General features: G+C 48.2%; 11 protein-coding genes across 11 annotated transcripts; 3 read left to right on the top strand and 8 right to left on the bottom strand.

The window, feature by feature from the left end:
* Positions 1 to 261: 261 nt before the first annotated feature.
* Positions 262 to 2,058, bottom strand: BJ212DRAFT_1311269 (uncharacterized protein). Its single transcript, XM_041334012.1, has 4 exons — positions 1,618 to 2,058; positions 1,332 to 1,548; positions 711 to 1,280; positions 262 to 652 (listed from the first exon to the last, which is right to left on the bottom strand). Exons 1-4 carry the CDS (start codon positions 1,932 to 1,934, stop codon positions 566 to 568), a joined length of 1,191 nt encoding a protein of 396 aa, XP_041200121.1. The 5' UTR covers positions 1,935 to 2,058; the 3' UTR covers positions 262 to 565.
* A 243-nt stretch (positions 2,059 to 2,301) lies between these two features.
* Positions 2,302 to 3,494, bottom strand: BJ212DRAFT_1311273 (uncharacterized protein). Its single transcript, XM_041334013.1, has 3 exons — positions 3,216 to 3,494; positions 2,987 to 3,159; positions 2,302 to 2,919 (listed from the first exon to the last, which is right to left on the bottom strand). The coding sequence occupies exons 1-3, from the start codon at positions 3,249 to 3,251 to the stop codon at positions 2,604 to 2,606; spliced, it is 525 nt and encodes a 174-aa protein (XP_041200122.1). The 5' UTR covers positions 3,252 to 3,494; the 3' UTR covers positions 2,302 to 2,603.
* Positions 3,495 to 3,599: 105 nt separating this feature from the next.
* BJ212DRAFT_1311281 (uncharacterized protein) lies at positions 3,600 to 4,051 on the bottom strand. Its single transcript, XM_041334014.1, has one exon. It carries the CDS (start codon positions 4,013 to 4,015, stop codon positions 3,824 to 3,826), a length of 192 nt encoding a protein of 63 aa, XP_041200123.1. The 5' UTR covers positions 4,016 to 4,051; the 3' UTR covers positions 3,600 to 3,823.
* A 623-nt stretch (positions 4,052 to 4,674) lies between these two features.
* Positions 4,675 to 5,730, bottom strand: BJ212DRAFT_1443394 (uncharacterized protein; the record flags this gene model as incomplete). The annotated part of the gene is made up of 2 exons (XM_041337819.1): positions 4,675 to 5,485; positions 5,651 to 5,730. 2 exons carry the CDS (start codon positions 5,728 to 5,730, stop codon positions 4,675 to 4,677), a joined length of 891 nt encoding a protein of 296 aa, XP_041200124.1.
* A 685-nt stretch (positions 5,731 to 6,415) lies between these two features.
* Positions 6,416 to 7,759, bottom strand: BJ212DRAFT_1443395 (fructose-1,6-bisphosphatase class 1/Sedoheputulose-1,7-bisphosphatase; the record flags this gene model as incomplete). Its single annotated transcript, XM_041337820.1, has 7 exons — positions 6,416 to 6,556; positions 6,613 to 6,882; positions 6,937 to 7,036; positions 7,086 to 7,159; positions 7,210 to 7,465; positions 7,524 to 7,652; positions 7,707 to 7,759. 7 exons carry the CDS (start codon positions 7,757 to 7,759, stop codon positions 6,416 to 6,418), a joined length of 1,023 nt encoding a protein of 340 aa, XP_041200125.1.
* A 292-nt stretch (positions 7,760 to 8,051) lies between these two features.
* BJ212DRAFT_43196 (uncharacterized protein) lies at positions 8,052 to 10,314 on the bottom strand. Its single transcript, XM_041343182.1, has 4 exons — positions 10,225 to 10,314; positions 8,899 to 10,172; positions 8,604 to 8,845; positions 8,052 to 8,551 (listed from the first exon to the last, which is right to left on the bottom strand). The coding sequence occupies exons 2-4, from the start codon at positions 10,102 to 10,104 to the stop codon at positions 8,068 to 8,070; spliced, it is 1,932 nt and encodes a 643-aa protein (XP_041200126.1). The 5' UTR covers positions 10,105 to 10,172; positions 10,225 to 10,314; the 3' UTR covers positions 8,052 to 8,067.
* Positions 10,315 to 10,429: 115 nt separating this feature from the next.
* On the top strand, positions 10,430 to 11,857 carry BJ212DRAFT_1311295 (uncharacterized protein). The gene is made up of 4 exons (XM_041334015.1): positions 10,430 to 10,578; positions 10,652 to 10,726; positions 10,782 to 10,807; positions 10,872 to 11,857. Exons 1-4 carry the CDS (start codon positions 10,476 to 10,478, stop codon positions 11,532 to 11,534), a joined length of 867 nt encoding a protein of 288 aa, XP_041200127.1. The 5' UTR covers positions 10,430 to 10,475; the 3' UTR covers positions 11,535 to 11,857.
* Positions 11,858 to 14,034: 2,177 nt separating this feature from the next.
* BJ212DRAFT_1583818 (uncharacterized protein) lies at positions 14,035 to 15,799 on the top strand. Its single transcript, XM_041342332.1, has 6 exons — positions 14,035 to 14,086; positions 14,135 to 14,403; positions 14,465 to 14,648; positions 14,708 to 15,105; positions 15,155 to 15,278; positions 15,331 to 15,799. The coding sequence occupies exons 3-6, from the start codon at positions 14,520 to 14,522 to the stop codon at positions 15,619 to 15,621; spliced, it is 942 nt and encodes a 313-aa protein (XP_041200128.1). The 5' UTR covers positions 14,035 to 14,086; positions 14,135 to 14,403; positions 14,465 to 14,519; the 3' UTR covers positions 15,622 to 15,799.
* A 2,542-nt stretch (positions 15,800 to 18,341) lies between these two features.
* On the bottom strand, positions 18,342 to 19,303 carry BJ212DRAFT_1474447 (Nucleotidylyl transferase; the record flags this gene model as incomplete). The annotated part of the gene is made up of 3 exons (XM_041339091.1): positions 18,342 to 18,677; positions 18,729 to 18,972; positions 19,032 to 19,303. The coding sequence occupies 3 exons, from the start codon at positions 19,301 to 19,303 to the stop codon at positions 18,342 to 18,344; spliced, it is 852 nt and encodes a 283-aa protein (XP_041200129.1).
* A 1,286-nt stretch (positions 19,304 to 20,589) lies between these two features.
* Positions 20,590 to 22,004, bottom strand: BJ212DRAFT_1311316 (RNA polymerase III subunit Rpc25-domain-containing protein). Its single transcript, XM_041334016.1, has 6 exons — positions 21,879 to 22,004; positions 21,646 to 21,829; positions 21,504 to 21,590; positions 21,396 to 21,459; positions 21,119 to 21,344; positions 20,590 to 21,067 (listed from the first exon to the last, which is right to left on the bottom strand). The coding sequence occupies exons 1-6, from the start codon at positions 21,900 to 21,902 to the stop codon at positions 20,984 to 20,986; spliced, it is 669 nt and encodes a 222-aa protein (XP_041200130.1). The 5' UTR covers positions 21,903 to 22,004; the 3' UTR covers positions 20,590 to 20,983.
* A 172-nt stretch (positions 22,005 to 22,176) lies between these two features.
* BJ212DRAFT_1294596 (mitochondrial carrier protein RIM2) lies at positions 22,177 to 23,390 on the top strand (the record flags this gene model as incomplete). The annotated part of the gene is made up of 4 exons (XM_041332219.1): positions 22,177 to 22,265; positions 22,327 to 22,509; positions 22,573 to 23,134; positions 23,181 to 23,390. The coding sequence occupies 4 exons, from the start codon at positions 22,177 to 22,179 to the stop codon at positions 23,388 to 23,390; spliced, it is 1,044 nt and encodes a 347-aa protein (XP_041200131.1).
* Positions 23,391 to 23,940: the final 550 nt, after the last annotated feature.

The raw sequence follows: 23,940 nt of genomic DNA on the forward strand, positions 1-23,940 counted from the left end.
AGCAGATATATATCAGAGTTAGCGAGAATAACCCCAGGGTAGCCGTGAATGTGCTAGTCATGGTCGATGGCAGCACAAGTGCATGCCTAGTTTTCGTCTTCAAGATACGTCCTTGGAGCTCCTGTCTTTCAGGACTTTGGGAGGATGACGTCTTTTTGTAAAGGTCGATAACCAAGTAGTGGGACGCGACGCGGCGTTTATTTACTCAGCGCCGCAAATTCCGTGAATTCGTTATATGTAAGATTTCAGCAAAGTAGTTTTGCCAGCGTTCATATCTAATTATGTGTAAAATTAAGAGCAGTTTACAAAGGAATGGAACTCGATCGATTGACGAGTTTAAAGAAACGAATTACGTAGATGAATAATAAACGAAGGGTCGAGCACGAGCTGGAAACAAGCTGGTACGAATAAAATACACAAATCAATATATATATCAGGTCTCGGGCACTACGGTCCAGGATATTAGGGTGAATGTACTGATGATAGTCCAATCTACATGCAGGTATACTTTCTCATGAATGAATCGATGACTTGTAGCTATTTTTGAGATGTTGATCTAGGATCGCTAGTCTTCCCAGATGTTTATCATCTCCGATTGATGTGTCATGACAGCGACATCCTTCTTCACAATATTCATTCGCGGATATACGAACTGAGATAAAGATCATGTCAGCGGGAGACGTCCTGCCAAAGACCCGACGATAACTCACCCCTTCGTTATATTCATGCATGACTTCAGCTGCAAGAATAGCACGATCCTTCACAAGACCCTCATAAGCCTGTACGAGAAGACTAGTTTGCACGCCCACGGCACCCATCACAGCAGTCATAAGTATCCAATTCGTAGGACCCGTAGACATCCATATAAGAGCGTGAACAGGGGAATATACGCTGAGAAGCACACGCTCAAGCTCTCCTGGTGTCCAGATCTCGAGCTGTTGGATTTGATCTGCAGGTGCACCTCGCGCGGGCGAAGATGATGAAGGCGTGGGAGTGGAAATACCAAGCAGAAATTTCCAGAAGGAGATAAAACATGTCCATAGGAAAATGATGACGACTTTTACCACGCGCAGGATGCGGGTTTTGAAGGAGGCCATTGGAGAAGGCTCGTCGGAAGAAAGGGATCGTGCACGTGCGGGAGACGTTACAAACGTGGTATGTGGCGAGGACACGGGGTCCGCCTTGGTTCGACGATGCAGGCGATACGTTCTGCTCTGCGTGAAAAGGTGCATTGCATTCAACGTCGAGGCAACCAACAGAACACCTGTCATCGGAATGGTCTACGAAAGATATGTAAGGACGTGTAAGATTCAGTGTCGAGCGTAGCTTACCCAGTCAAACCAGCTTTGCTGGCTACGTTCCCAATACAAGTCTTCCCAGCCGATGTCTGAGTCAGCTGTGGCGCGTATCTGAGATATACGCAGACAAAGGTGCAGCAGGTGCATGCCAGACCCGATGAGCCATCCGGTCGTTCTCGGAGCCGGCATGGGTAGGTTGTGAGGAAACAATGAGATCTCGAACATAATCTGTGAAGGTAGCGCTGTAATTCTGTGCAATGACCAACGCATTGATAACTCATCAATTAACTATGCACAAACGCTCGAAACAATCACTGACCTCTCAAATATGCCTTTCTTTTTCACAACCTTCTTTGGCGGTGGCCTGAGCCCATCCGGGATGGTACTCATACGAGATTTACGCTTTGCGCTAAGAGGCGAAGCATAAGGTGGTGGTCTCCTTGACCGTGCGGCATCCCAGTCGAATGGCGTAGAGGAAGATATGGAAGGAGTGGAAGATGGAGACTGAACATATGACACGCGTGTGCGGGGCGTGACTGGGGTGTGAGCTACACCACTCAGCCTGGGCGACGGAGAGAGTGGAGAACCTGGAGTATTTGCTGCATGGTTGGCCTGGGCAAATCGGCGCAGACTCATTCTCGATTTTGGACAAAGTACGAGTAAAAGAAATCTGAGAACTGAAACTGCGTGCTTTCAAGGAGGCGCGTCACACGTAACGCGTCGGTCACGCGACTGAAATTAGTAGGCTAAGTCTAACAAGAACACAGACCAGTGAACCTGTATTTGAATTGTCGTCCTACTTGGCAACGGTGAAATACAGTTTCCCATTCAGATCATGAAGACGCCATAATAAGGAATGTTCAGCGTGAGGGAACCGACGACCATGCTTGGTAGTTAAAGACACCAGCTGCTCTAACTTATCCTCACCTGTGACAAAGGGTATAATGTGACCCCATTCTGCTTGCAGGCATACACCCAGGGCATAATTCAGATCTATGACTTCAGGTGGCATTCCAAAAACCGTCACAGGAGACGGAAATATCCCACAAACACTGACTTGCATTTATCGTATATCTCTATCTGACAAGGATGGGTAAACGATCGAACAAAAACCCAACACTTGACAGTCGCACGGACAAGAAATTCACATCAAGGCGGCAACCAGTGTACGCCAAAAAAAACTTTCCGAAACAGAATTAGCGGAAGAATAGAAACACAGCCGACAGATCACTCACTGCAGTTACTAACAAAAAATCATGAATGTCTCTATAAGTGTAGTGAATGGATATATACATGCTCCTGAGATCATTGTCCAAGCCATGATTTTACCATCGCTTCGACTTCCCATCCAGTTGTCTTGACACCAGCTGCATCATCCACCCATAGCTTAAACCAAAAGCTAGCACAGCAGGCTCCAAGGGCAGTTCCTGCCGCAACCTGCGGCCATGTGTGATGGCCCAACTGGACCCTTGACACAACTATCATGAATGTCCATGGTAAGATGACCAGTGGAGTGAACATAGCGGAACTAGGCAAGGTAGGGTGAACAGGTAGCTGGAGGCAAGTTGTCGTAATATATGTGGCAAAGAAGGTGCATGCGGATGCATGTGAGCTAGGCATTCTGCAGGAGTATGTTGACAATGCAATTAGACTGTATGCGTCAATGGAAGTGGATTGAATTTGCGCACCCATAAGATACCTTGCGTCCGGAGTGCAGCAATGGGCGCTCCTGTCGTATTGCCCTCTTAATGCACTTGGCAAGCGCTGAACATAAGACCGCGCCAGTCACGAAATATGCGACACCTGCCGAGCGGGTGTAGAGAAGGACTGCGGCAGTCAACGTGGTCACGATTTTGGATGTCTGTAGGAATTGAATTCAACACTTCCTCTCGGCCGAGACAGCAGGCATGTACGTGCCTGATCAAGAAATTTGAGCCATAGCACTGTACCCATAGCTTGGATAACCTGAATGCAGAAAGGTGAGCAACGGTGTTAGCACTCTCTTATTTATTTGATGGCCAGTGGCACCACATGCATGAACATGGTCATTTAGCTCCACGTACAGTTCTACCGAACAATCCCACATCGGGATACCTGAGCCGAGTACATTTACAGCTGTTTGCAAAAAGGTTGACAGTAGCGACATTTTGAGAAAGAACAAAACAAATAAATAATAGCCACATACATAGGGTCAAATAACACGCGCATATACTTGCAAACGCTTGACGCAATGTATGCCTCCCGTTTCGCGCCAGAGCTTGAGGACCCGCCAGAACGTGCATTCCGAATCTCCGACGCAAGCAAGAATGTCTTCGAGTGCAAGGTGTTGATGCTTGTGAAGATTAATTGCGGCTAGTCGTGACTGATTTTCCGATACATGATGGTCAATTTGTGATGTATATATGTGGCTATTAATCTATTATTTATTTGTTGTTCTTTTCTCAAAATGTCGCTACTGTCAACCTTTTTACAAACAGCTGTAAAAAGATATACAAAAAGAAGTTGCATGATCTGTTTGTCAAGGGTCATAAGTAGTCAAGAGACCACCAAGTAACCAAACGGGACAAAGAGACAAAGAACTCCAAAAAAGGAACCCCCGACGACGCAAGCCAGTAGTGCAGTAGCAAGGTCATCACACCCCTCAAGTTGCAAGCAGAGCTCGAGAGGACAAGGGCGGCAAAAATTTGATAACCAAAGAATGAGGGCGGTGCCCTCATAATAGTGGTTAAACTATTAAGAACAGATACTACACTTGATCTAAGCCAAAAGGCCAGAGTGGTAAGGATTCAAATCCTGACCAGCTCCCTTTTATATCTTCTTGAACAGCGCACGGACCTAGTTACTAAATCGAGAATATACCCGATTTAGGTATGGACTTGAGAATTCAACAAGGCCAAATAAACAGCTGATTATAGACGCAGCTAGCAGTCCATGTGGAGGACATGCGATAGAAGATACGGCATGGCATCGGTTATATATCGGTCGTAAAACACACGATTGTCATTCACGGTCGAGACCACATCCATGCCTGAACTTAACTTAGAATGATAAGACAACTCCTACCCCATGAGGCTCAAAAACGAATTCATGAAGATGTCTGCTAGCACAGTAAAAAGTCAACAATTCAAAAATTATCGATAATAATACAGAGTCTGGTTGAACAATACTTCATGGTGCCCACCAGTCTTCGCGGTCTCCACAAGATGCTCCATCGTCACACCATTATGCGATGAAAGGCCAAGCTCTTCATAACCAATACTCTCCCCATCACCCCGCGAAGGGATATGGCAGGAAGTCACCGGCGCCAAACGCCGAGAGCGCTGAAGCCTCACTCAGCAAGACTGTCACTCCACAGCGCTACGCCGTTCGTTGACCCCTATTTCGCTCCTGCACCCGTTACGCCCACCACAAGCCCCTTCAACCACCCATTCTCTCGACGAAGACCCTCGCACTCGCGTTCAAGCTCAACAACACGTTCCTCAAGCTCTTTTGCGCGCCGTTCAAGCGCAGCTTCCCGCTCCTTCTTCTTCAATCTGAACCGTGCGCTAGCAGCGGTATTGCGGCGACGCTTGTCTTCCGCCGCGGATAAGGGATTGGTGTAATCACCTTGGGTCTCTTCCCCAGTAGGCGAGACTGGGGATGCAGGGTCGAATGCCTCAGTAGACGCCGAGCTTTTGGAAGTACGAGCCCGCTTAGTAGCAGGCTGAGAGGCAGGCTGAGCATGTACAACAGGAGGAGGAGGGGGTACAGAGTATGTCCCTCCTTGAGCAGTATGCAAAGCAAGCAATTGCGCAAGTGAAGGCGCTGTCACATTCTCTGCGGGTGCAGGCGCCAATTGCGGGAGTGAGATTGGGTCGATGCCAAATCCAGCCAATAACGCGTTCAGATCGAACTGCGGGGATTGGGCCTCAGACTGGGGAGTGATGGTAGTGCTGGTGGGGTGCACCACGTTTTCGTGGCCGTCATGGGTAGGCAGGCCTAAAGGAGAAGCAGCGGCTTCTTCTTCTGATTCGTCCACTGACTTTCTCTTTCCTTTGTTACGAGCGAGAGGTTCATCAGTCTCAAAAGCAAGATTTGTCCACAAGTCAAGGTGGGCTGAGAAGTCAGGGAAAGGCGAGGATGCTAGTAGGTCATGGGTGTCTGGTGGTGCAGGAGAATTACTATGGACGAGATTGAGTCCTTGCAAGCTTCAGCGGCGCCATGGATGAGTCGAGATGGCGTGAGCTATTGTTTGATAATGGCGATGCGTGTAAGCCAGTTGGTGGTGACGATGGGGGTGTGATGAAAAATAGACTGATAAGATTTCTGGTACTTATTGCGTGCTCACTAAGCTGCTGTTGACAGGAACTGACTAATATTTCCAATTTTCCGATAAGCTGAGTCTGACAAGGCAGGTGACAGCGCAATGTTTGCTCGTGATTCTAGGAACCATCTTGGGCTACGGCGCCGATGGACCGACCTTCAAGATATCGCGGTAGATCAAGAGTATACCGGTAGAATGAGGCTTAGGAATGTCGGGGGGTGCGGCGCCACTAAACCCAAAGCCCTCGTGATTACTGCGTTGCCAACATTAAATTTAATATCAAGATTCATATTCAACACTCGAGCCTTGTTGCAACGTTGAGGACCCTTTTCACAATTACAATCTCTCGTACTGCCCAGCGAAAGTGACAGCGCGTGCTATTGCGCAATATCGTCAAATCTCATTCGTCAAGGTCTCCTATAATTCGAAGACCGAAGAGCTTACGAACTTAAAAATCTCGTCCGCCAAACACGGTCTACAAATTCACTATCATAATGCATCTTCCATGGCGCTCGCCCTCTTAGAACTGCTTTAATGCTTATGCATTACTGAGCACCGTAAGTCAGCACTCCTGAAACTGATAGAAGGCCTGACCTGTGATCAAAACCCTCGAACTAGTCTAGTATCATCGAGCTCCGAAAAAGCGTGTTTCCGAGGACTTTAAATTTCAAATCACCTCATTCGGTGCCAAAGCTCGAGGCTATTGCTGGCTATTGACGCAAAAACCACGCGGTGACGAAACAGGCTTGATCATACAATTAATTCCATTGAATACATACTTCGATACCAGCATATCACTGATCACTAATCTTGATTATGCACGCTCACTGGCATAGAATTTCATGAGGTCCTGTACATCATCCCGGCTTCCAAGGAACACAGAGCACCGCTCATGTATGCTCGTTGGAACAATGTCAAGGATGCGTTTCGTACCCGTAGTTGCGACACCACCGGCCTTCGCGTAATGTGGTTAGTAATGAACTAACCAGGGTAGACCCCTGAGACACTTACTTGCTCGGTCAGGAAGGCCATGGGGAATGCCTCGTATAGTAATCGCAACTTCCCAGACTTGCTCTTCTTATCGTCAGGGTAGCCGAAAATCCCTCCATATAACAGTGTCCTGTGCACATCTGCAACCATCGACCCGATGTACCGAGCAGAATAAGGAGAACCAGTCTTCGGATACTTGATCGAGTTTAGGTAGTTGGTCACGGGAGGGTAAAAATACATCGAGTTGCCTTCGTTGAAGGAGTAAATTTTGCCGCGAGGAGGTATTTTTATCTGGGGGGATAGATTTAGAACATTATGGGTGCGAGATAGGGGGTGATTCCCTACATCGGGGTGAGTGAGGATAAACTCTCCTAGAGCGGCGTCCAGTGTGTAGCCGTTGACACCAGACCCAGTGGACAGAACCAAGTTCGCTGAGGAACCATACCTAGATGGATGTGAGGACATTTGGAAAGACAACCATACAGACGACTAACATGGTGTATCCTGCAGCAACCATCTCATTTCCTGGTCTGAGCACATCTTCTATAGATCCATCAGAGTCTGGTCTCTGCAAAAGCAGGTCAGGGCAATGGAGACGTCAATGTGAAAGAGGCGCACCACAGCGTAAATGCCGAAAATAGTCCCAATGTTGACACCAGCATCAATGTTGCTACTGCCGTCAAGCGGGTCGAAAACTACGCAGTACTTTCCCCGGTTTTTCTCCTCGATGATGATAGCATTGTCAAGCTCTTCTGAGACCAAGACTGCGGTCTTTCCAGACGCCCGCAGGGCGTTGACCATGATGTCATTGGATAGAACATCAAGCTTTTTCTGCTCCTCGCCTTGGACATTGGTCTCGCCAGCAAGGCCGACACTGATCGTCACATCAGGGGTGTTCCGAGTACAAGCATTCGTGTAGTTAAATGACATACAGGTTAATGAGCCGGGCCTTTCGCACATTGGTTGCGATGAACTTGCTAGTCACTTGGATAGCGATGAGCAAGAGGGTGAGATCTCCCGTAGCGGTTGCTCCCAGTCGCAGCTGGTCGTCCATCACATGTCTGCGAGGCGTCGATGTCTAGCTTCACGCTCTACCGGAACATATCCATGCTCACCTGCTCAAGGTGATCAGATCCGTGCTAGGGGGTTGTTCTGAGACCGACGCCATTATAGTTCTAGGTAAGGTGTTGTAAAGTGCGAGCAAGGAAACATGGAAATGTTTCACAATACTTAAGCGTTATATTTGCCCGTCTGTTGTATGCGGATGGAAACGGACACTGCAATAAACACCTTGATGATGGATCCGCTTCCCAGTGACGTTGTCAAGATTCAGCAAGTTGTTCTCACAGTACCCACTGGATCCGGTACAGTCGGAGACCCTACTACCCCGAATGCGAATGAATTCCCTGTGATTATACAGCGGATACGTAAAAGCAGAATATGAATACATACACGAGCCGGCCGACAGGAGCTTGATCATCGTTTCCTCTTGATTCCTACCAAAGAAACCGGTTCCTTACCCTTGCGTGTCCGTAGTGGGATAGGAAAAGTGTCACTGTCCTCATCGTTGTCTTCCACGCCTGCAATACCCTTCCCACCATTGTCATCACTACCACTGCCTCTGATCCCGCTCGTATTGGGCACTATGCTCTCAGGTCTCCCAATCTCATGCCCAGAGCACCATCCATCATCATCGTCAACCCCCTCTTCTTCCTCCATTTCATCTTCGTCCTCGTCCAGCGCTCGTGAAGATGCCTGGGCAATTGCAGCAGCGATCTCTGCACTGATACTTGCCACTCTGGCTTCAAGTGGCTCACCCGGTGCAATAGCCGCCAAGGGCCTGGTTGCGACGCCCCCAGTCTGCGAGAATAGCGCAGAAATAGTGCGCACTGATTCTTCTAGCTCGAGATCTTCTGTTGTATCAGAAACCTTTTGTTTCTTGGCTTTGAAATTGTATTTTCTGCGTCATCCAATCAGTACCCGTGAATAAAGCATTAAGCTTGGACACCCACATGTTAGGATCTGGTTCCCATGTTGGATCGTGAGTTCGCATATGCTGGGTGAGCGTCGTGCGACGTGTAAACGTTTTCTCGCACTCTGGATCTTCGCACTTGTAGGGTCGTTTTCCTGTGTGTGTTCGCCGGTGCCGTGCGAGACTGCTCGAATCCCCGAAAGTCTTTCCACACCCTGGATATTCGCAAGAATGCGGTTTCTCGCCTGTGTGTACCCGTTGATGAACGTGTAATGCAGATCGCTGTGCCCGAAAGGTCGTAAGATACTGTGTGTAATCTGATAAATAATACAAACCTGAATGAATGTCTTTCCACATCCGCCATGGTTACAAACAAACGGTCGTTCGCCAGTATGGATCCGCATGTGCCTCGCGAGATCGCTCCTTCGGGTGAATGTCTTGCGACATAGTGGTTCTTCACAGGCATGTATATTTATTGCCTTTTCCTTTTCGCCATTTTGCTCCTTATCTTTATCCTTCCCCTTCTTTGACTTCTTGCCTTCGGGAGACTTCTTTGGTACTGTCGATGTAGAAGCAATGGGTTGTGGAGTGGGGCGCGATGGACTGGGTAGATGCTGGCTAGAGCGCACGGGTGACTGGGCAGGCGTGGTACGAGAACGAGATATGGGAGAAGTACTTTCGGTCGATGGTGCCTGAAGATGTCCGTGAGTGGGATCCGTTTCTGTTTCGGTCTCAAAGTGTGATGAAAGATGATTCAATATGTCACTGATATCATTGAATTCTCCAGGCACGCCTTCGTGGGCGTCTGGTACATCCGTCCGAGGTTTGTGTTGTGGGGAACATACAGCGTCATTCCCATTTCGGTCGTCATTATGTTCGTCATTCCTTATCTCTTGAGTGGGGTAGAGGAGGTCCAAGTCCCGAGGCCCCAATTCTCGAGGACCATCCACAATATAGTCATCAGCATCGCCAGCCGTTAGAGAATGGAACGCGGGGGCAGTGCGCGTGGTACGCAGACCATGCTCAAGCTCCGCGTCGTGGAGCTTCAATGATTCAGCACGGCGCTCGTGGGATGAAGCCTGCGCGTGTGCTGCTTGCAGCATGGCTGTGATACTGCGAAGATTAAGACCAAGACTAGAAATAGTATCACCAGCAGTTGTAGTATCGCTGACTTTCTGTGTATCATCTGGAGCGGAATCCTGAATGGGGGAATCGCGCTCGTGCTCGTTTTGTGCTTGGCGCTGCTGGGCGGCGGCACTCAGGAGTGCAGCAGATGCAGCCGTCGCATTCTGGTGAAGGAGACTGGCGATTTCGCGCTCCAGCATTTCTACTGAGAAGTGCTCGGGAGACACTGACGGGTCGAGGGAAAGGGGCACGCCACTGTGTGGCGAATGTTCGTGGTGTGATGAATCAGAGAATGAGGAAGGGGCGTGCACGTCGACCTCATCTCCACTATGGATCTGTTCATCATCAGAGCCCAAAGGCTCATCGTGTACGACATCTGAGAGGTCGAGCACCGGTTCGTTTTCATCATGGTCCATTATAGAAATTGTGAAGTGCCTCCAGCTCGGAGTGTGGACCTGGTGCGAAACAGGTCAAAATGTGATTCCTGCCGAGGACATTGAAACTAGATATATAGATCTAACAATTACATTACTCACCGAGATATGTACACGTCGCGCTCACCGATGAGCGCAGTATGGATGGTCGAGGTTAACGCTGAAGCTTTGAAGTCCAATAACGGACGGTACTTGAACACGATGTTGTGACGCTTGTTTAGGTAACGGCATCATTCACGTGTCGCTTCCTCTTTTGGAGATTGCGGCGGCCAGCAACACCAATGGCAAGCGCCAAGTCATGCTGTACCTCTTACTCTTACTCCCTTTCATGAACGTCGGTTACGACGAGCATCATGCCAACTGCGAAGACTAACAAACCGGCGAGACCCAAGGTCAGGCGGTATCATGCGTATGCCGTCATACTCTTCATTATGGGGACGCTCTTCCCCCCACTGGGTGTGTATCTTTGTGATCTTGTCTTCAGGAATGCTATCGTGGAATCGAGTGCTGATAAGCCAATTGAATATAGCTGTCGCAGCAAGGTTCGGTATTGGGAAGGACTTCTGGCTGAATCTTTTACTTACGATTTGCGGATACATTCCAGGTATGCACTGTGATCACAACAGCCTGATTGCATTTGAGTAACTTCCTTGTCCCAGGACACGCGCACAACTTTTATATACAGGTAACAAGAGCGCTAGCCGCATTGTTTTTATGAATTAAAGTACTGACGTGTTCTGAAATTGCAGAATGTTAGGAACAACAAGAATCACCGCCGCACACCCAAGTGGGTCGAGCGCTACGGCCTTGTCGACACTTCAACCATCAAGCGTCATGAAAAACGTTCCCAGTGGGCAGGGAGATACAATGACCGTAATGCAAACTCTGCTCTGGATGACCAGCCTCTAGAGGAAGGCCAAGTGTCGCCAAGCCGCTCAACAACACAGGATTCCTTTACCAAGCCAACCAATGGCGGTGCTCTCTGGAAGGCTGATGACGAATCATTCTACAATCCTGAACGTGAAGGTAGCATGCGCTCAGCTGAATCAGGAAGTTCTCGCTGGCATTACCCTGCCAACTTCAATGATATAGTTCCTGGTGCGGGAGACGCTCCAGCACGGAAGAAGAAAAAGAAGAAAGATAGGTGGGCAAGAACGGAAGATGCATATACCGCTCCCGAGCAGAAAAAACGAAAGAAGAAGTCAAAGAATCGCTCTATAACTAGCGATGGTGGTGATCTAGAGTCGACCTACTCGCGCAGAGCAGAGTCGAGTGTCGATCTGGAGGTGCCAGAAGATGCAGCCGGTGGAACATATGGGTCTGGGAGACAAGGCAATGGGCATGCAGCGGTGGAGAATGGCCATGCTGTCGCATTGCAGGGCGAGAGCGATGTATTCGACCACGAGTTCTGATAACACGTCCTCTGTATATCCTAATCAACACTCCACGTTAGTTTCTATCTATGATTGCATGCAGTATCTTTCAAAGATCGATGCACTTCCGAAGTCCCTCACATATTGTACGTACAAATTTATGCAGCACTCTCCTTTGTAGACATCTCTATGCATGTGAGTTAGATCTGTGCATCAAAGATACTTACTAGTCGAGGGACAACCTATTACCAGGACCAGTACTCGGCGCCTATGCGTGCTTGGCTTTCGAGGAGGAATAACAGAAATCACAGAGGGAGAACAGTAAAAACGGCTTATTGATAGTAGCCACAATTTGAAAACATGCCAGTGTGCACGTGTTTAGACTTACTGGTAAACTGAACTACTCCTATCTCCGAAGAACAGGTCCTAGGCTAGTAGACGAAAAAATAGATTTCGGGTACCCGATAGACGCGAAAGACAAAGTCTACTGATGAGCATGCTCATCCAATTACCCTGATATAAATAAAGCTAAACGCTCTTGTTGAGTCGTGGTATCACAATGCCATGAACCGAACGAAGGATGCCGAGAGCTGTCAGCGACAGGCTGCCATGGGGTGCCGAGGAACGTGACTCGAGAAGGTGTGTTTGGGGGGCTGGTGAAAGGAGTATGGTACGTGCATCGTGTTGAGAACGTTTCCGAATAATGTTAGATGAAGTTCGTGGTGATTGACGTGAGCAGAGCCCGTGGACTCGGAAATACGTAAGAAACGTCACTTATGCCAGCCGGTAGCACCGTATGTTGAACAATGATCTATCTCAACCTAGGTGGAAATGCTTGCTTGATCAGCACATGATCATCTATACGCACAACGACGAAAAACCAAAATTCTCTGAGCTCGCACAGAGCCATACCAGAAATACAGGGGGTTCCGTAGCATACGGAGGTCAAACCAAGCCGGCTAAAAGATAGGCTCGTTAATGTTGACAAGATAGGCAGTGTTCTTGATGAAGCACGTTGTTTACCACGGATGACTAGTATTGTAAGGCGCGGCGTTTCATTCAGGCTGCGTAATGAGGGTCCAGCACTTGTAGCTAGAAGTAGGATGTCAGCCCCTGATTAGAGAAACGAAATAACACTCGCTGACTTCGATTATTGGCGCTGGAGAAGCGCTCGATTCCAATGATCGAGAGGCAGGTCGGGGATTATGCGGAGGAGAGAAAAACGGTGCTGAAAAAGATCATTGTCTGCAATTGTCAAGGTCGTGCGCCGCCGATCAGTGAACTGAATCTGATGAACCAATTGAAACACCATAGTTAACTATCGATTGTCAACAATCACTAGGCTCGATACCAGCCTGGCTTATATAACCACGGACAAGTCGAGTGGTGACTACGTCAAGATTTCCCACTCTAGACTGGTCACGAGTCTAAACAATCACGATAATTGCCATAAATATTGTCACGGGAGTTACATGTAAATGTTTCAAGTTGTGTAGGTACGATGTGTTCTTATGGCGGCCAAGCAAGCTGTCGTGTGCTCGATGAACTTGGATTATCCTGCGAATGACAGATGTAGCCCAAGCCAACTAAGTGAACTGCGGGTTCGTCATCAGCGTCAAGGCGAGTGCAAAAGTTGTGTCACGCAATAATCAATAAAATAATCAATATAGGTGCACGACTTGATTCCTACGTACCAGACACTTGCCTAAGCTAAGTCAAATATCCATTATATGCTTTACACGGTGTCCTGCAGGCTGCAACTAGTTCGGATCATATCTATCATGAAAGTTTTTTGTCTGCGCTGCCAAATTTACGACGCAGGTTAGAAGAGTACAGACAACATATGACAACAAGGGAGCGTCTAGATAATATCGGGAGCAGAATCTACCCTTCTGTACTTCGCACGGTTACAATATCAAAGTCTCATTAGTTCACTGGTGTGTTTGTTGGTCGCTGACAGCCTCTGACAGCGCATACACGAGTACTAGACCTGGCAGCCGCAGCGTTAAAGCTTGAAGCTCGAAAGCCTGAAGAACGATATTTCATCCTCGATCATCATCAGCGACAGTAACTGGCGGCTCGGTGCGTTCCGCTGGTAAACTTTTCGAACTCTGTCCCCTGCTCTGCTCACCCCTTCTCCTACCAATCCAACATCTTCTGCGAGCCTCCGACTCTTATTTTAACTTGCGGTGTGTCCTCCGAGGGACCGAGCATAGAGCTTTAAACCCACTATACGTCCTTAGCGTGCTTCAGTTAGCGCGAATCCAGGTGCAGAAAATAAACGCATCCCACGAAGCTAGTCGATTTTAGCGCTGATCCTTAGTCTATATATACATGTCCAATCATAGGTGTGCGGCTGCGTACGGTGTTTGCGGATTTTGAGTGGATCCGACAGCGTCTGACAGCGTCAACGGGTTGTATCATATACTTACGCTCAGAAGTAACTGATCCGAGAGGGGACCCATCAGGAAAACGTAATTCATTACAGAGTGTTACAGAGCGCTCTGTAGCACTCTGTAGTGAATTACGTTTTCCTGATGGACTAACCACAGCTGTCCGCTATTCATTTTACCATCATCAAGAAATTCACGGTAAGTTTTCGAGGTCCTTTCATTTAACAAGAGGCTTTATGGTGCAAGGTAAAGGCAACGAGACTGCAGGAGGCTCCGGTAGGGGTGCAGTCGGCAGACAGATACCGCATCACGCTTGGGCGAGATTGGGGGTCAGTCCGTCAGATCAGCGTGACGCAGAGAGATATTATGGAAAACTCAACCGGACTAATAATCGCCAGCCAACCGGCGCGACCAATTGCTACTAACCGGTTAAGAGGTTAATTAAGCGGCACGACACCCAGGTGATTGACCATTTCCCAGCGGTGCTGGAGGTCTTAATCTCTACTGTAAGTGAGGTATGCTGTTCTCCAATTTTGGAACCGAAACTCTTAGGACTGATAAAAGGTCGCCCACAAGACTATTCAAACTCTCTCATTGGGCTTGCAGACTCGGAGAACCTACCTTCAACGAGATGGCTACGCCCACAGTTTCCACCTTCGTTAGCTCTGTGATCCTGGTGCCCATCGTCGTAGCGGTGAGCAGTGCTGCGATTTCATCCCTCCTATCCTACGAGATCGCTGGGCAGCTTGACTGGAGGCCGGTAAGCCCTTTGTTTATGAATTCCAACCTTACAGTCTTTCTGATTACATAGTGTAAAAGATCACCGTATGCGTAACATGTGACATTCTTGCTATCGGTGTTGACCACCTGAAGGATCAAGAAGTTGTCATCGGTGCTTGGGGTGCGGCTGTCATGAAGCGCTTTGCCCCCGTGTTCCACCTTGCCCGTATTTTTCTGGCATTTAATGCGTCGCTTCTTGTGATAGCTTTATGTCGAAGCCCGCCAGGAACGACGCTTGTCACCGCAGTTTTTGCTGCCCCCGCTTTTCTGTGGGCAACGCCGCTTGATCTTCGGCGGATCGGTGTAGTACTGAAGAGCTTCATATGGGCAAATTATGATCAAAAAGAAACGGAATACGACCCACCCAGATCTAATGAACCATTCATAATCAAACGAGTTCCTGGCATGAAGGCTATATTTGACGGTATCATTCGAGGGTATGTGCTGTCGCATCCTGACGGTTTGTGATTTTTGACTTGAAGATAGTTGTGGGACATTCTTCGTCGTCCACTCAGCACTGCAGTTATCATGGGAAACGGCCAATAACGCGCCTCCATGGACGATCATTGAGATTATCATTTGGTCGACGGTCAATCGCACTTGTCATTGCGTAAGACAATTTTCTTCTTATCAATGTACTCTCAGCTCAAGTTCTTCCCAAGATTATGTCAGACATACGTGATTATGACGAGGACGAGAAGGCCGGAGTCCCGACCATACCCATCCTTCTAGAGTCTCCTCTTAAGACTCGGATAGTCTTGACTATCGTTCAAGCAGCCGTTATGATGGCCTTCCTCCGCAATCCATTCATTGTAGGAAGTTCCTGCTTCGCAATTGCTCTTGTTTGGATTTTGGGGAAAGATTCTCCGAAAATTTACTTCCGTCTCAGTCTCCATTCACAATCGATATTCATCGCTATGTACGCAGTTATGTTCGCTTTGGACTTGCTCTAGACCACCATTGTATAGGTCAAAAGATTCTTAGAAAGCGCAGCCTCCATTCTCGGTTAACATTCATTGTACTTGTGCTGTTATGTATGGTCTAGACCATTGTTGTACGTCTTAGAGTTGAAAGATTTTCGAAATTTAGGTACTCACGTCTCAACCGAATTTATTCAAATCATGATCCAGAGTCCAAACTTTGGACCCCTTGATTGAACGATCCCCGTTTGGCATAGTCTCGGTCGAACCACATTGAGCGAGGGACTTTGCCAAAAACACCAAACCGAAAGTTGAAAAGCGAGAATAAGCGAGAGCCGCCAACTGCCATTATCGAGGTTGATATGATCACAATCAAATATTTTACCCAAATACAAAGTAGTACTACTGATCTACTGCTCCCGTTCAACTCAGTGGATGATCTGTTGCTCAAACCATCTGACGTACGAATCGTAAGTATCCGTAATGCGCTCAAGCTAAGCGTTCATTTCAGCGGTTTTGCTGATCCGGCTAGCCTCATGCCATGTACACTGTCAACTGTACGTTAATGATGACTCTAGATCAATAGTACTAGTATTGTTGGGTCTTCGAATTATCTTTCGTTTTAGGAGATAAGCTCGACCTAAACCGATGCGTTATGTAATGAACTTTATATCCTTACTCCGCACGTCGTTAGCTGCGATGAGCATGCGCTGTTCTAGATCACCGCACAAACCCAGTAATTTCCAGTCCTATAATCAGGATGCAAATATCCTTTTGGTCCCGCTTCCGTTTCGTGGTGTATGAATTTATACGCTATCGACAACGAGGGCGCTTTTGAATGGCGCTAAACCACTGGTTTGCTTGGCTGGCATGTGGAGCCACGGTCGGCCTCGCTGAACCCAGGGCTCAGCAAGGCTGACCGTAGCTTGACACCACATTTTGCAGGAATTCGTTACTGTTGATGTTGATATTCTCAGGACCTGAAAAGCTTCCGACTTTTTCTTCTCTTCCCCTCCACCAACCGTGACGGTGTACCCTTTCTTATCTCCGTCTTCTTGCCAACATTTTGTCAACTTGGTAACCCGCGCTCTTGTATGTTTGGAGTGTACTTGTATCAGTCCTATCTTTGACACCTTTCGCCGGAGATAGGAATTTTCTGCAGGACATGACAGCTGGGTAGTAGTTTTCTAACTACGACTCGGAGGCTTCTCGTTTGCTACGCGATCTGCCGTTTACATGATTCAATATGGGCCACCCCCTCTCATTGGCACCATGGCTTGAAACGATGAAGCTGAGGCAAGTATTGCATCTCGTGCACCACGGACACCACGTTCATGACATTACAGATTTGCATTTACTATATTACAGACAAGCACAAGAGTGCAAGAGCTGATAGTGATCGACAGTACTTACCTCTGTCGGCATTGGAGCGAGTGTGGAGTAAATACGATTCTGACAGCCTCAGCAAGTGCGCATGACTGGCCCCACGATATTAATGACGATCGAGCTTAAAGCTTGTTCGATCAATCCCCTGCCGTCACTATATCGTGAAGTCACACCCCACTCCCAATCTAGATATATGGGGTATGATAGCCGTGCAATGGACCGATGGTGTAACGCTTGATATATAGCCTTACCTCATGGGGCTCACTGGTAGTCTTGGAACGTTCCACTTGACTAGTGGCGCTGAATATCGCTCAATGTGATGGCGGTTCGATGGCTCTAGTCAGCTTGTGGATCCAGACGCATCACAAATGAGATCCTGCCCATGACATTGCCAGCCAGGAGTCATGATCCTGATCATTGGAACCCCTGATTTTCTGATCTGCGCCGAGACTCCGCTCAGACTATGATATCATTTCATTTTCGCTAGTGTGGAACGTTCGATTCACCCACTGGATTTAAAGAAACCGGTAGGTATTTTTACCTCGTGGCTCAATCGCTCAAGCACATCAATTATCTCACGAGGAAACATTCTTTCGTTCTGCCGCCCCCCTGACATTTGGACGGCATGAGATACAGTGTTTTCAAGCACAGCCCAGTATCTCGTTAAAGAAGTATGCACGGTCAGAGTCGCAAGGTTCGTCCATGATCTCTCCGCCAACAATTACTATAAAGCACACCAGCTATAGGCTAGAAGCACGCATCATCCTACACCCGTCTAATTTACATCTATCACGCAGGCTTCTCTCAATAACTATGCGGGAGCTTCCAACAGAGACCTATAAGGTCGACAATGTGCCTTTGACCTGCAAAGGCCAAATGTTATTTATCCCTTACAACAATGAAGATTCGGACAAGCCAGTGACCGTGACCGAGTGCACGACCATTATGCCTACTCTCTTGAGCATATGTGCTCCACTAGGGCATTTTGTTGCTTCCGATTACATCTGAGGTGCATCGCCGGGGACTCCCGGTGAGACCGCGCCCGGCTCGAGTTTTGGGCACCTGACTGCAAAATAAAATGTGTGGATCATGCATGGAATGTATGGATGATCGATACATTTCTTCCGTAAGCCCCCTCAAGTGGTCGTTTAAAAGCTCTGTCGGGACCACCAATGCGGACCCCAGCTTAAATTCAATGCACACACTTGTCACGGTGATTTCTTTCGTGAATGAGATGCTAACCGGTGTGCCTAGTATCCAAGATGGTGGAGTGAAACTGGCATTTCCGTTACAGGCTCTGGAGGAATACATGTTCTTCGTCTACCTTCAAAGTAAATATATCATCCGAGGTATCAACTGGAAGCTAGTTATAATTGTAGCAGAGACCCGCCGTCTCGAAGGCTAGTTTCAGCTTCGCCACTTTCCTTGTCCTTCCCCTTTTCTTTCTCCGGGCCCGACCCGTCGTCTAGGTATAGATAGTTCTGCTTTATATAATCAATAACGGCAGCTGGGATGAGGTACCGGACCGAGAGACCCCGACGAAAAAACAGCCGAACTTTCGTCGAGGAAACATCATTCTGGACCAGCTGAGGGATGGGATAAATGCTGTTGCGCCAGCGCGCCAAGCTGTCTGTCGCCTGATCCATACTGGACCCTGTGCGCTCGATAACAAATGTGCCATAGCGTCCGAGTATGCGATCGAGCTAGGAACCCACTCATTAGCTTGAGACACATACGCAACACGTGTAACTGACATCATTATGAGACCAAACACCAGGCTCAGACATGGTGCTGATCAAGTCCGATCCAGCAAGAAGCATGATCCGAACATCACGATGTTCGCCATCTCGGGTAGATATCCCGCCAAGAACGGTATTGATCTCGTAATCAAAGTGGTCGAGGACGACAGCCGTGCGTTGATAATTCTGGAATGCCTCCCACGAGTCGACCATTAGCCCTGAAGACTCCTGCTCTGTAGCGAGCGTGCACATATTGACCCTATTTCGTGTCAATATGTATTCGAAGATAAGATTGAGCAGCACAAAGACCGCACATACCGGTGATGGGCTCGAACCAGTCCTGGCTTCTTGTATTCCTCACTAACAGGACTGAGATATCCACCGACAATCTCAAAATTAGTGTTCTGCCGAACAAAGTCATTTGCCATCTCGAACATTCGGAGATGGTGATATGTGATGGGGTTGAAGGAACCACATGCTACAAGGACGATTGGCTGCTTGTCAGAGGCATGTAGAGTTCGATGGAGACGATGAGAGGTAAAGGTATAGTTTGGAGGATTTGCAAAGGTAGAGCTGCTTTGGGCGGCCATAGTGGTTGTGAAATGGAGAGGTTTAGGCCGCCATTTCAATGTAATCCAAGTCGCTCAGTCAACTGAAATAACTTGCTGTGTCACCCCAATAACATCGTTACCCTTTCTGGAAGTCACTACTCACGCGCCCAGTCATCCTTGAGTCATATCCCGCCATTCTGTTCCGTCCCGTGTTTCCATTCCGGGCTAGCGGGGACAGGCTCGCGCGATTCCCGAATGGCTCTTGACTCTCCTAGTCGGTACGCTAGCCTCTTTGCATTCCCTGTCCAACCCTTATTAGGCTTAAAGCTGTGATGCTCAGGCTATCCATAATACAGCAAATACTTGACAGCTTGGCTCCGAGGACTGGCTTGATTCTGCTACTCGGTAAGCAATCCACTGCCGTCAATATCATAGCCATCGTGTTGCGCGCCCGCGCACAATTCTTCTTAGGCTTATGTACAGTTGGTGCTAATACAGATCGACTTATGAACAGAATGGTACGATATTTATTGCTGCTTGAGCTTGAACACGTCACCACCACCAAGAGACTTTGCTGGTACACGGAATACTCCAAACCTACTAAGAAGGCTCGTGCAGAGCACCCGCCTACATGCGACAAGCCTCTAGACGAAGTCAGTGCTACATTCATAGGTGGTTGATCTCGGGACCATGGAGGAATGGGATTGTGACATAACTTGGCCTGCTACTACGTCTCGGAACGATTCACAAGCTGCGACGAAGGTGGGACATCTATGCTCCGCCTGTGTATGGGGAGAGGCAAATCTCAGCTAAATTTAAACTCGGCGCGCGCACCATATGTCGACCACCAGTGCAAAATTCCCTGGTGCTGTGCCGAGTCCCGAGGAATGTTAAGGTGGGCCCTGTACTGCTGAGCAATGCAGAATCCAGTAATCTGGTGGCTTGGAGCCATCATGCGCAAAGTCATGTTGCACGCGCGAAAGAGGTTCACGGAAGGGTCCCAGTAGGACAGTGGTGACAAGTGTCGCCAAGTATTTCTATTTCAACGCGTTCTCGATGCTGACCTTAATGAGCAGGTTATGAGGAGCCTTTGGTACGTGCCCAACAACGTTTGACCTACGCGTCGCTGAAAATTAAATAGTGTGAGTAGGAGAAACTCGTGAACGGGTGCGAGCTCCGCATCACGAACATTGTTTACCCGCTGCAAGCTCACACTTCCGCTATTGAGTATTGAGTATGTGCTTAGCGCACAAGCATTGCTGCAACAGAGAATACTGGATCCCAGAGTAATAACAATTTCCCTGCACACTAGATGGATGTTCTTGGTACCGATGTTATATGACTTCTTGGCCCTCAAAGGGATTGTCTCACAAGTTAAACTAAAGCTATTCATGCTCCGAGACTTCAAGTGGTGTTCACCTTTTCGGAAGCTTCCGCGTAGATATAGAGCCAAACAAGACACCTTTGTCAAGTCGCGCCCACCTCCGTTTCTACACCCCATCCTGATCTATATTCCGGAGTCGAGCCAACCAGGAAAGTACGAGCAACGAGTGCAAGGTTCCACACACCGGCTCGTCAGGGAGGCTTGCTGGTGCAAACATACGCGAGATGATGACTTGGTCCTCCACGTCGAGCGTAACAATGTGTGATAATGTTGAAATCGTGTGTAAATGCACGTTGGAATATCATTGCGATTGAAAGCAGAATGGAAGAAGCGAATCATTCCTCGTCCATAGCATCGCCATCAGGCTGCGCGCTCTTCCACCACGGGACAGGCCCAAGTCCCTGTTCTGCAATGGAGCACTGCAGAAAGAATCATTAGCCAGCGCACACGGCCCATACCTGCGAGCTCACAATCATGCTATATGGTGCGCGCCGGACCTCTCGTTTTACTGCGACACCCTCCGATGCTTTTGGTGGACCAGGTTCGTCGTCATAAAATTCATCAGCCTCAACGCGAACCCGTACTACTTCTCCTTGGTCAATATACATCCGGTCTACTGTTGCAGATTCCAAAAGCCCGTGCGAGGTTGTTGCTTCTGAGTCTGGTAGCCAGAAATGAGCACGCTCATTCGGGTCACTGAAGGCAGCTGTGAGTAGCTTGGAGAGAATGGTAGGTCACAGGACATACAAGGCAGATGGTTGTGGCAGATATGCTAAAGGCACATAAATGTCATCAAAAAATCCTACGCTCACTGGTACAATTAGTAATCACGAGAGAAGGAAATAGCGTCCATACATCGAATGCCATCTTCGTCTGATGACTTCACTTTAGCAAGGATCACTTCCGATGCGAATGGCCGAAAAACAACCATTCTGAACCTGACTGTTCATTAGGATGAGTCGCGGCCATAGGACAGGCTGAAATTTCGAGCACGCACCTTTATACCATAAACACCCATCTCCGTATCGTACCTTGCCTTCACCTGCTTCCACCAGATCAAACGCGCAAATACACAGCCCTACGTCGTGGAGGACTCTATTGGCATACTTTTTGTTTATTTCAGCAACGAGAGCTTGTGCTGGAGGCACACCAAAGTTTGCTGGCAGAATTGCAATGGTATCCTAGTAATAAGTCAATGATAAGTAACAAGACTGTCGGAGAAACGTTCACTTTTATCACGGATAGGACAAACATGTCTTCAGCAGCCTGTAACAGAAGGTCCTTCTATAGTGAACGACCTACTCGAAGTAATAATATGGTCACCGGGAAGAGTCACGTTCCATGATCAAAAACGCGGTTATCTGTATAATCTAATCATTATTTTCACTTACCACGTGACTTGTAATGAAAAAAGTTAGCGTCGTTAAAATTCCCCCCCGCTCTCCTTCTTACTTCTTCATAACTGTCTTTTGGATCTTAGAAGTTGGCGGACTTGTTTCCTTGGGAGGATATTCGTTAGATTGATACAATGGCCGATGTACCCTCAACTACGACAAACCCAACTGCATCCAGCAGTCTCCTGCCCGCAAAATCATTTCATCATTTCGTAGCGGGAGGGTGAGTTCACACTTCATATGTGCACTATATGTTTTCTTGACGTGTTTTCATGACGTGTTAGTCTGGGTGGAATGTGTGGTGCAATCGTCACGAGTCCATTTGATGTTGTCAAGACGCGGTTGCAGTCCAGTCTTTTCAGGGAAAAACACACTTCAGTCGGAGTTGTAGGAGGAGGAGTTGCGGCGCTCCCACAGCGCTCGGGTGGTTTGCTGTGGAATTTCGTCGAGACAGGACACATTCTACGGTGCGTATAATCTACATTCCTAACTCAACTGCGATCAAATGTTGAGGAGGACTCGCGATTCAGCGACATATACCGCGATGAGTCACCAAGAGCGCTCTTTAAAGGCCTTGGACCAACTCTAGTCGGTGTCATCCCCGCCCGTTCAATCAATTTCTATACGTACGGTAACGGCAAGCAAATCATTGCCAATTACTTTAACCACGGACAAGAAAACTCCTATGTCCACCTCGCCGCAGCTGCAGTTGCTGGTGTTGTAACGGGGACAGCAACGAATCCCATCTGGGTTGTCAAGACACGTCTGCAGCTTACAGCATCAGAACGTCGGCATCCCTCAATCACAAGTACGAATCCGGGAGCAATTGCTGGACCTTCACGCGCCGTCGGAGGCAGTTACAAGATGATCACAAAAATCTTCCGTGAGGAGGGCATCAAGGGCTTCTACAAGGGCTTGAGTGCTAGCTACTTGGGCGTGACAGAGGGAACTATTCAATGGGTGCTCTATGAGCGTCTGAAGCAGTTATCCACGAACACCGAAGGTCGTGGAGGTATGCTCGAGTGGTTTGGGATGCTTGGTAGCGCTGGAACCGCGAAGTGCGTCGCCAGTTTAATCACATATCCCCATGAGGTGCGCCTTTAGACCAGCATAAATGTCTTTGCCTTATATGGTACAGGTTCTACGGACGCGACTACGACAACCGTCTGTGAACGGCGTCGTGAAGTACACTGGTCTTTGGCAAACGCTGCGGACAGTCATTGCTGAAGAGGGAGCCCGCTCCCTTTACGGCGGACTGAGTGCACATTTAATGCGTGTGGTACCTAATGCAGCGGTGATGTACTCGATATACGAGGGCGTCTTGCGATGGAGCAAGCACTCTAATTGAATCTCAGGCTTCTGAGAGATTGGGATCCCTATCGGGATCCTCCAGTAAGCTATGTTTAAATTCATTTTTTTAACCTAGATCTACACCACTTACTATTGCTGATTGCGTCACCTTACTATTCTTCCCGCACTTTCACAGTCCCGCATCGATTCAATCGTACATTGTTTTCGCATACATTTGTATAGTACCCCACGTTACCCGTCGTAACTCACCACTCTATTGTGTGTTTGAACATCAATCTGCATCCAAGGAGCAGTAATTGCATTTGTTCTAATTGAAATGCGCCCGGATCGACAATCCAAATCATGATCATCTGTGCAGCATCGAGCCCACAATTGCATCAGCCATTGGCCCAAAATCATCATCCTCGTCTAACGTCTATTCGGTCACCTTCCCGACGCACATCACTAGTTCGTCAGAACCCCACTGTCCAGCGACGCTAATTCCAACAAGCCAACCGTCGGCGGCTAACCCGCCAGGGACACTCACCGTTGGTAAGCCAGCCAGAGAAGCGGAAACAGTTGTAACGTCCTATAGATATGGACCCAGA

Source organism: Suillus subaureus (assembly GCF_016647635.1).
Source record: "Suillus subaureus strain MN1 chromosome Unknown BJ212scaffold_1, whole genome shotgun sequence".
NCBI classification, from domain to species: Eukaryota; Fungi; Basidiomycota; class Agaricomycetes; order Boletales; family Suillaceae; genus Suillus; species Suillus subaureus.

Excerpts from the sequence above, each read along its gene's own strand:
- BJ212DRAFT_1311316 (XM_041334016.1), bottom strand. The coding sequence starts at position 21,902 with ATGTTTGTCCTATCCGTGATAAAA. Across the intron at positions 21,830-21,878 it reads TTGTCCTATCCGTGATAAAA|GATACCATTGCAATTCTGCC; the intron begins GTGAACGTTTCT and ends ACTTATTACTAG. Across the intron at positions 21,068-21,118 it reads GCGCACCATATAGCATGATT|TGCTCCATTGCAGAACAGGG; the intron begins GTGAGCTCGCAG and ends TTCTTTCTGCAG.
- BJ212DRAFT_1311281 (XM_041334014.1), bottom strand. The coding sequence starts at position 4,015 with ATGAGGGCACCGCCCTCATTCTTTGGTTATCAAATTTTTGCCGCCCTT.
- BJ212DRAFT_1583818 (XM_041342332.1), top strand. The coding sequence starts at position 14,520 with ATGGCTACGCCCACAGTTTCCACCTTCGTTAGCTCTGTGATCCTGGTG. Across the intron at positions 14,649-14,707 it reads GGCAGCTTGACTGGAGGCCG|ATCACCGTATGCGTAACATG; the intron begins GTAAGCCCTTTG and ends ATAGTGTAAAAG. Across the intron at positions 15,106-15,154 it reads TTTGACGGTATCATTCGAGG|TTGTGGGACATTCTTCGTCG; the intron begins GTATGTGCTGTC and ends ACTTGAAGATAG.
- BJ212DRAFT_43196 (XM_041343182.1), bottom strand. The coding sequence starts at position 10,104 with ATGGACCATGATGAAAACGAACCGGTGCTCGACCTCTCAGATGTCGTA. Across the intron at positions 8,846-8,898 it reads GTGGAAAGACATTCATTCAG|CGATCTGCATTACACGTTCA; the intron begins GTTTGTATTATT and ends TTTCGGGCACAG. Across the intron at positions 8,552-8,603 it reads TGGGAACCAGATCCTAACAT|AAAATACAATTTCAAAGCCA; the intron begins GTGGGTGTCCAA and ends TGGATGACGCAG.
- BJ212DRAFT_1311269 (XM_041334012.1), bottom strand. The coding sequence starts at position 1,934 with ATGAGTCTGCGCCGATTTGCCCAGGCCAACCATGCAGCAAATACTCCA. Across the intron at positions 1,281-1,331 it reads AGCAAAGCTGGTTTGACTGG|ACCATTCCGATGACAGGTGT; the intron begins GTAAGCTACGCT and ends TATCTTTCGTAG. Across the intron at positions 653-710 it reads TGCATGAATATAACGAAGGG|TTCGTATATCCGCGAATGAA; the intron begins GTGAGTTATCGT and ends TCTTTATCTCAG.
- BJ212DRAFT_1311295 (XM_041334015.1), top strand. The coding sequence starts at position 10,476 with ATGCCAACTGCGAAGACTAACAAACCGGCGAGACCCAAGGTCAGGCGG. Across the intron at positions 10,579-10,651 it reads GACGCTCTTCCCCCCACTGG|CTGTCGCAGCAAGGTTCGGT; the intron begins GTGTGTATCTTT and ends AATTGAATATAG. Across the intron at positions 10,727-10,781 it reads GATTTGCGGATACATTCCAG|GACACGCGCACAACTTTTAT; the intron begins GTATGCACTGTG and ends TCCTTGTCCCAG.
- BJ212DRAFT_1311273 (XM_041334013.1), bottom strand. The coding sequence starts at position 3,251 with ATGGGTACAGTGCTATGGCTCAAATTTCTTGATCAG. Across the intron at positions 3,160-3,215 it reads GGCTCAAATTTCTTGATCAG|ACATCCAAAATCGTGACCAC; the intron begins GCACGTACATGC and ends CAATTCCTACAG. Across the intron at positions 2,920-2,986 it reads GGACGCAAGGTATCTTATGG|AATGCCTAGCTCACATGCAT; the intron begins GTGCGCAAATTC and ends ATACTCCTGCAG.